This window comes from Gopherus evgoodei, chromosome 9, assembly GCF_007399415.2.
Source record: "Gopherus evgoodei ecotype Sinaloan lineage chromosome 9, rGopEvg1_v1.p, whole genome shotgun sequence".
Classification (NCBI taxonomy): Eukaryota; Metazoa; Chordata; order Testudines; family Testudinidae; genus Gopherus; species Gopherus evgoodei.
This window is the reverse complement of record NC_044330.1, coordinates 6,225,646-6,234,591: the sequence shown is the minus strand read 5'-3', so window position 1 is coordinate 6,234,591 and position 8,946 is coordinate 6,225,646. Positions and strand designations below refer to the sequence as shown.

The window sequence follows — 8,946 nt, the reverse complement described above, 5'->3', positions numbered from 1 at the left end:
AAGCATCAACTTTCTCTGCCACTGGCCTGCAGGGTGACCTTGGACAACAGTTTCAAGTTTTTAAAAAACTTGAAAGTTTTAAGCCAATCTCATGATTTTTTGGAGCTTGACTTGTGAGTTATAAATGCTTGGAGTTGGTGATATTAGCGGGCACTCAACACGCTCCCATACCCACAGATGTTGATTCAATTCCTTTAAAATGCAAACCAACCATAGAAAAATGAAACTTGGGAAGCAAATTACGAGATATGCCACTTCAGGCCAGGGAGTTTCCTTCAGAATAATCAGGGTTCCTTTTGTGTGACTCACAGAACTGTGCTAGGTGCATTACAGAACATACAAGGGTACGTCTACGTTGAAAAAAAACTCCGCAGCAGCATGTCTCAGAGCTTAGATCAGCTGACTCAGGCTTGTGCTTTGGGGCTAAAAATAACAGTGTGGACACTCCGCTTGAGCTGGGATTTGCAACCCGGAAAGCGGGGAGGGTCTCAGAGCCCGGGCTCCAGCCCGAGCAGAAACGTCTACACTGCTATTTTTAGCTCCGTAGCTCAAACCTGAGTCAGTTGACCCAGGCTCTGAGACTTGCTGCCATTGCTTTGGTTTTGCTGTGTAGACGTAGATTCCAGACTGAAACATTCATGAGCTTAAAATAGAGAGAGAATGATACAACTACACAAGAAATCATTTCTTTTGGCTGTGAAATATTTAAAAAAATATTTAATTTTTGATGTCAAGGGTTTAAAATAAATATTTAAGCAGCTGTAAATATAAAGACGAGCCCAGTGTCATTACATAATTCCTCACATGAAAACTGTCCCAGGGCGTTTTGTCTGCCCTGCTCTAAGTGATAAATGGTTTGAAGTTTAAACATACACACAGGCATGCAAACAGAGAATAAACTCCAAATTTTAATGTGTGGAGTTTCTTTGTTGTGTAGGGCTTTTTTTGGTTTTGGTTTTTTATTTTGGTGGCAGTTCAGATCTTAGCTGGATACAGGACCTGTAAAAAAAACGATACACAAACATTAAGTCTCTAACGCAAAAATGCATAATTTGTAATAACATTTGTATAACTGCAGCACCTAGGAGCCCAGGGATGGGCACGGATCCCATTGTGCTAGGTGATGTACAAACACTGAACAAACAGACTCTCCCTGCCCCCAAAGGGATCACAATCTAAGTATAAAACAAGAGAGGACAGATAGATACAGACAGAAAGGGGGATAAGGAAACAAGACAGTATTAGTCAGCATGACAGGTGGTGGTATCAGCCCACCAGCAGTCCAACTGTTGTCAAGTTAATCAATTCATCATCATTAGAACTGGTTGGGAATTTTTCAATACATTTTTTTTAAATTTTCACATAAAAACCCCACCTTAAGATCACAGAACAGCCAATAGGCTGAGGGTTGGGGGCACTCAGCTGAGATTGGGGAAGCCAGATACAGGTTCCAGTTCTATCTGATTCAGAGCAAAGACTGGAACATGATTTCCCCTTCCCAGGTGAGTGCCCCAAACCTCAGACTACTGGATATTTTGGGAGGGGGAGGGGTGTTTGTGTAGGTTTTTCCCTCCCTCTTTTTTTGGGTGAAAACTTTCAAAAGGTCTCAGTTTTGTCCCAGCACAGAATGGGAAAATGTCTGGAATCTCAACATTTTCAGGGAAAAGTTTCCCAGCCAGCATTAATCATAACCTCAACATTATACCAGTGAGGATGCAGCTATTCAGTGGGGTTATTTGATACTAGATTCAAATCACCTGCCTTCCACATTGCCTCTTCCCTCCCCCCACAAAAAAATCTCTAAATATCTCCTGGGGCCATTCTCCATCAGATTGTACCAAGCCGTAGGCAGGTCGTGTCACTCCTAGTGTCTATTTAACAGGATCATTGTACACATGGTGAAATCAGTTTATTTCTATGGAGATAAACTGCACAGAGGGGGCAGTGTAATCTTGAATGTGCTAAACACAGTTCATTTTACTTGGAACAGGGAGTTCATATGCCTGCACTGTAGGTACTCTCTGTTACATAGGAACCTAGCGAAACTGATTGACACAAAGCCACATATCAAGATGCAAGATCTCTCTAGACCAGCTAGAATACCCAGTCACCATATATAGAGCCCTACCAAATTCAGGTCCATTTTGGTCAATTTCATGGTCAGGGATTTTTAAAACCATAATTTTCATGGTTTCTAATATTTAAATCTGAAATTTCACTGTGTTGTAACCAGGGGGGTGGGGGGGGGACAAGGAGGGTGTCCTAAGGCTATTGTAGGAGGGCTGCAGTCTTGCCCTCCTTACTCCTGTGCTGCTGCCAGCAGAGCTGGGCGCCTGGCCAATATCCATGGAGCTTCCTGAAGCCAGGGAAGGATCTTGGAGGTGGGTCTGACCTGGCCCTGGGAGTGGCCTGTGCAGAAGAGAAAGTCCTGTCCCCCCCACCTGACTGGGACTAGCAGTTGGTGGTCAGCACACAGTCGCAGCCTTGCCTCCAGGCCCAGCACTCAGGAGTTAAAGGGGCCTCAGGCTGGCTGGCTTCAGAGGGGGATGGGTATGGGTGTGTCTGTCTCTCTCTCCACAGCGCTCCCTTAACCATGGGGCCCTGGGCGGTCACCCACTTGCCCACCCCTCCCCCATGTTGATAACACTCCCATACCACGCCACCTTCACTTCCATGCTGCCGCTGGCAGTGATACTGCCTTCAGAGGTGGGCTCCTGGCCGGCAGCCGCTGCTCTCCGGCTGAGCAGCTCTGTGATATCTAGTCTTCTCTACAATAGCCAGATTTCATGGGGGAGATCATATTTCACGATCCCTAATGAGTTTTTCACAGCTGTGAATTTGGTAGGACCCTAACCATATATGCTGCTACTTTGCCATAGCTTTTCAGAGCTCTACCTCCCACCTGACTCTTCTCTCAGCAGCTGCACCACACAAATCAAAATTCTGCTGGTGCATAGGGACAGAGGGCACCTAGGAAGCCGATGCAAAGTCCTCTGAAGTCCCTGAAGGACTTGCCATTGACTTCAGAGGGGTTTAGATCAGGCCCCTAGCATGCAGTGTAACAAACAAGGTGAGGCTTGTTGTCTATCAGCAGCCCTGAGCACTGGTGTGGCGGAGAGCCTGGCAAATGCCACCCTGCCAAGGGTTAATGGCCACAGAAATACTGTAAGGCAGTGGTTCCCAAACCGGGGTTCATGAAATGTTACAGGGGGTTCTCGGGAAAAAATTCCCTAATGGCGGACAGAGCTGTCCTTAGGGACCCCGGGCAGCACGGGGCCAGCAGCCTGCAGCCCCTGGACGTCCAAGAGCTAACCAGATCAAAGCAAGCCTATCACACTGAAGAGTTTTAAACTTCAAGACTCCTTATAAGAAATGGAAAGTGAGGGGGATATTTTTTGCTGTTTTTAAAATTAAATTGGCTGCTAGAGTTGATTTTAAATTATTATGAAGAACAAGTTTAAGCTTTGTTGTAATGTGCGTTGTTTGCCTGGACTGCTCAAGACCTGAATGCTTGTGTAGGAGGAACTCTGAGCTGGCTTCTTAAATACCTTCATGCTGTTTCACATCCGATACTCCTTGATGAAACATAGGAGCCTTGTCTTATAACAGGCTTATTCAAAGTGATACAAGCTATGAAAGTGAGATCTTGGGAGAGTGTTGCCATTTTCATAATGTAATAAAAATACTATAATGATAAATAATTAATAAACAGTGTGTAATAAGCATGCCATAAAACAAATTTTATATTTCCAAGATCACGGCTTTTATAATTTGTACTCAGGTAAAGGAGGAAATCCCTGGAAATATTCATTTTTAAGATGGGGTTCGTGAGACTTGACGTGCTAGTGAAAGGGGTTCACAGGCTGTTAAAGTTTGGGACCCATTGCTATAAGGTGAACTAAAGGGAAGAAAGGGACTGTAGCTGGGTTGCTGCAGCAGCAGCTCTCCCTGCTGATGACAGGCGGTTCATGCATGCTCCAAATCTAGCTGCTAGAGCGTTCCCCTTGCGAGCTCTGCTCTCCCATTGAGAGGAGTGTATATGACACCACAGGGATTTGCGCAGCATTGCAGGAAGGTGTGCATAGCAGGGGCAGGAAGGGGTATCCTATAAAGATCTGTCTGGCTTAGGGTTTTCTATAGCACCATTAGCACAGTATCTAAGCCCCTCCCACTGCTCTCCTCATCCTCCTTCCCCCAGCACAGCACAGCCTGCTTGCAGTCCCAGGCAGGGAGGAAGGGGAATTGCCAAATTCCTGCCAGGGGAGAGTGGGGAGGGCATCTCAGGCAGAGATATTTGCAGGGGTTGGCCTGCCTGGGAGCACTTCTCCAACAAGCCGGCTAAACAGGTTTGCTAGTGCAGTAGCGGTGGGTGGATGTTGCTATGAAGGGACGGGATGAGATGCACCCACCTTCCAGGCACATGGCAATGCGTCCTAATGGAGCCTGTCCTCATACCGTCTTTCGTATCCTGTGTTGCACACCCCCAAGCCGAGCCGGATGGTAATTGGATCCTGGGGACTCATTTCTGTGGGGACGGGAGGAACAATGCAAATACAGTTAGCTTGGGGGAGCATCAGCCACAAGGTGGAGGCTGTGCTGATCATGAACCACTGAGTGGAGGAGCCTGTGACATTCCTTGGCAGAAGAGCCACACCACAGCGCAGCCCCTCCCACCTGTTCTTCCTCCCAGAGCACGCTGAGTCCTGCCTTGCTCCTGTCCTCTAGCCTCAGTCCAGATCCCTGCTGCTACACCCCCCATCCCTTAGCTTGATTTCTGACCCTTGGCTTGACTCCCCATTCTGTCTCTGACCTCAGCTTTCTGGCTCATGACTCCAGCTCTGACTGCCTACATCCCAGTTTACGTCAGCACCCAGCTCTCTCCCACCTGCTGGGCAATGACCGAACATCCCCCCAAACCCTGCTCAAACAGAGCCCAACCTACAATCCTCCTCGTGACTGATTTAACGTGCCCCCTGCCCTTACATCAAGTAGGGCTGGTGGACTGAGGTGACTGGGGCAGGTTGCCCTCATGATAAAAGGCCCAAACATTTACTGACACCACCACATAATTCCCCAAAGACCCACAGACACATACTGGATGGCCCCTGAACCAAGACTTTCTCCTCAGAGCTCTCACGCACATGCGAGATGCCTCCTCTCCCATCTCTGGCTCAAACTCCAGCACATGAGCTCAGCTTCCCAGAGCTGCTTCCTCCTATCAGTTATCAACAGGGAGCAGCAAATCTCCGGGGCTCTGAGCCACGCAGCTTGAAAGGTAGGTAAAGAGCAGCTCCTGAGGCACTTTCTTGAAGGCCCCCCTCAGGCCCTGCAGCGCCATGGCTTGCTGAAAGGGACATGGCTGCTCCCCCTTCCCCATTCTAGTTTCCACCTCATGGGCCCCCCATGCCCATCCCAGCCTCCCAAATACCCGCTTGCTCAGCTCCACCCTGTGTGCCCACATCCCTGATTTTCATGTCTCTCTGGTGTGTCCCACCCCTGACTCTGCTTTGATCTCTGCACCTGCTCAGGCTTCCACATTTCCTTCCACCCACCTAGCTAGCTCTTCACCTCCTCTCCCATGCAAGACCAGCTCTCAAGTTCCCCTTCAAGTCTAGCCCTGTGACCTCTGACCCCTCCGGTACCTTCTTGGCCCTTCAGAACTTCTCTCAGGGCTCTGCAGGCAGCTCTCTTGACCTCCAGGGTCCCATCTGGTTGGCCTGGGCTGTAAACGGCTGCTTCCACCACCAGTTCTTGGAAGCCACCATCCAGCAAGCACTGCATTCTCCTTAGTGCCCCTGCTGCCTGTTCTGGTTCCACCTGCTGGTGCTGCAGATCTGACTGGATCATCACCAGTACAAGAGCAGCTGGCATGCAGGGAAAGAGATTCCGTAAGTTCCAGAGTGTTTCATCCAGGTGTTCCCACTGCATGAGCTGCCTGAGCGTGGCAGCTTGCCAGAGCATGAAGACCAGCTGCGGTTGCACCTCCTGCTCTTCCTCCTTGATTTCCTTCTTCCGGTGGAGTTTGGTCTTTAGGTTGATGCCTCTGAAGAGCTCCTGGGCAAAGTCCATCTGCACAAGCGGAGCTGCTTCATGTATATCATCCATCTCCATCACTAGCACCTGTCCATTCCGCCTGCCCACCGTGTCCAGCAGAGTCAGGAACTGCCAGTGCACTGGCTCTGCCAGGGAGCACCCAGGCATCTCCCCTAGCAGCTCCGACTCCATATCTTCCTACCAGATTACAGCGTCACTAGAATGGCAAGGGGCTTGTTACAGGGCATGTAAGGGAAGCCTACGCCAATATTTCTGTTGGAGTGGAAAGGGTGTGCAGAGAACAGCTAAGACACTGTCAGTCCCAGCCCAGCTAAACAGACTCTCACTAGTTCAGAGGGAACACATAAAACCAGCAGTGTAAACATTACAGCATAAGCTAGCAGCCCAAATCCAAGCCTCCCCAGCTGGCCTGAGCCTCCACCCATGCCACAACGTCTACAGTGATTTTTAGCATGCTAGCTCTGTTTCAAGTAGCGAGTCTCTTTACTGGGCTTGGGAGGCTTGCTTTCAGCTGCAGTGTAAACATGAACTGCTTCTTTGTGAGTTCAAATATTGTGGGATCAGAAATCTTGCAAAGCGAAGAGTAAAAATGGGAACAAATGGGACCTTTCACCACTGAAGGATCCAAACATTGGTGTCATTGGCCATTTTTGCTGTGAGCTACCCAAGCCATTGGCGGTGCGGTGCATGCCTTTTCTATCGTCTACACCCCCGCCCTGGGAGGCAGAGCAAAGAGGAATTGCCAGTCCAATTCAGACAGGAGCATCCAGCACAGTATGATTACCAACAGCATACAGGAACAAACGCTGCAGCAGAATGGGTTAGAATCCAGGTGATATGAAAACATGGAACAACTCAGCCATTGGGAAGTTTCTTACTAACTTCTTCAGATGGAGGCTGGCTTATGGCTGGAAGCATAACAATACCTCTCTATCATCCTCCCCAGCCCCTCTTTAAAAAAATCCTATCTAATGGAGCCTGCTCATGTCAAATCCTGGTAAGCTCTTGGACTCGGAGGGAGGTTGGGAGACAAACTCATACTTCTCACACCAGAAATAGACCAGAAGGTGAATTATACACATTCCACTACGTGCGTCTGATGAAGTGGGTATTCACCCACGAAAGCTTATGCTCCAATACATCTGTTAGTCTATAAAGTGCCACAGAACTCTGTCACTTTATACACATTCTGTCACTCACCAGGAAAAGGACACTTAAAAGCAGCAGTTCCACTGCCAGGTTAAAAAGTCTCTGATTCCACAAGCATGGACAGAGGGCCTACATTTCACTAACACAATGTGACCATCGATTTTCAGCATCTTAAACAGAGTTAGTATACCTGCTGCAACCTAAGGCCAGTTCTAAGGTAATTTACCTGTGTTACCATCTAGAGAAGAAAGCTTTTTCTAGTGGTCTCGCAATCAACCAGTTTGCAGTAGGCAAATTTGCTGGTCATCTGTATGTTGATTGGCCAGGTTATCTCTGATGTCACAATCCCCTTTCCCAGAATGACCTGTTAGTCTTGAAATCAAAACTTAATATTACTTAACATTTGTATTATGGTTAATGCCTAGTGGTCCTGACTCAGGTCCCTAGTGTGCTAGGTACCTTACAGCAACAGCTTCTGCCCCAAAGAGCTTACAATCCATTTTCTTCCCTGCATGTTTAACAAACCCAGTCTTGAACATACATGAAGAAATAAAGCAAACGGTTTATATTGATTTTAAGTCAGTTTTGAGAATGGAGAGATCACTAGTGGTGGTTTTATAGTAAAGGGAAATCATGCCTCGCCAATCTATTAGAATTCTGAGGAGGTCAACAAGCATGTGGACCAAGGGGATCTAGTGTACTTAGATTTTCAGGAAGACTTTGACAAGGTCGCTCACCAAAGGCTCTTATGCAAAAGTAAGCTGTCATGGGATAAGAGGGAAGGTTCTCTCATGGATTGGTAACTAGTTAAAAGATAGGAAGCAAAGAGTAGGTAAATGGTGTTTTCAGAATAGAGAGAGGTAAATAGTGGTGTCACTGAAGGGTCTGTTTGTACGGGGCCCAGTCCTATTCAACATATTCATAAATGATCTGGAAAAAGGGGTAAACAGTGAGGTAGCAAAATTTGCATTTGATACAAAACTACTCTAGATAGATAAGACCCAGGCAGACTGCAAAAAGCTACAAAAGAATCTTTCAAAACTGGGTGACTGGGCAACAAAATGGCAGATGAAATGTAATGTTGATAAATGCCAAGTAATGCACATTGGAAAGCATAATCCCAACTGTACATATAAAATGATGGGTCTAAATTAGCTGTTACCACTCAAGAGTGAGATCTTGGAGTCATTGTGGATAGTTCTCTGAAAACATCCACTCAATGTGCAGCGGCAGGCAAAAAAGCAGAATGCTGGGAATAATTAAGAAAGGGATAGATAATAGGACAGAAAATATGTTGCCTCTAGATAAATCCATGGTACACCCATATCTTGAATACTGTGTGCAAATGTGGTCACCCCATCTCAAAAAAGATATATTGGAATAGGAATAGGTTCAGAAAAGGGAAACAAAAATGATTAGGGCTATGGAACAGCTTCCGTATGAGGAGAGATTAATAAGACTGGGACTTTTCATCTTGGAAAAGAGACTAAGGGGAGATATGATTGAGGTTTATAAAATCATGACTTATATAGAGAAAGTAGATAAGGAAGTGTTGTTTACTACTTCTCATAACACAAGAACTAGGGGTCACCAAATGAAGTTAACTGGCAGGTTTCAAAAAAAAAAAAAAAAAAAAAAGTGTGTCTTCACAAAATGAAGTCAACCTGTGGGAACTCCTTGCCAGAGGATGCTGTCAAAGCCAAGACTATAACAGGGTTCAAAGAACTAGATAAATCCATCAGT

At 46.8% G+C, this 8,946-nt stretch overlaps 1 protein-coding gene across 1 annotated transcript; it reads right to left on the bottom strand.

The window, feature by feature from the left end:
* Positions 1–704: 704 nt before the first annotated feature.
* On the bottom strand, positions 705–7,892 carry LOC115657818 (uncharacterized protein C2orf72 homolog). The gene is made up of 3 exons (XM_030576091.1): positions 5,643–7,892; positions 4,410–4,525; positions 705–999 (listed from the first exon to the last, which is right to left on the bottom strand). Exons 1-2 carry the CDS (start codon positions 6,223–6,225, stop codon positions 4,434–4,436), a joined length of 675 nt encoding a protein of 224 aa, XP_030431951.1. The 5' UTR covers positions 6,226–7,892; the 3' UTR covers positions 705–999; positions 4,410–4,433.
* Between the last annotated feature and the right edge of the window lie 1,054 nt (positions 7,893–8,946).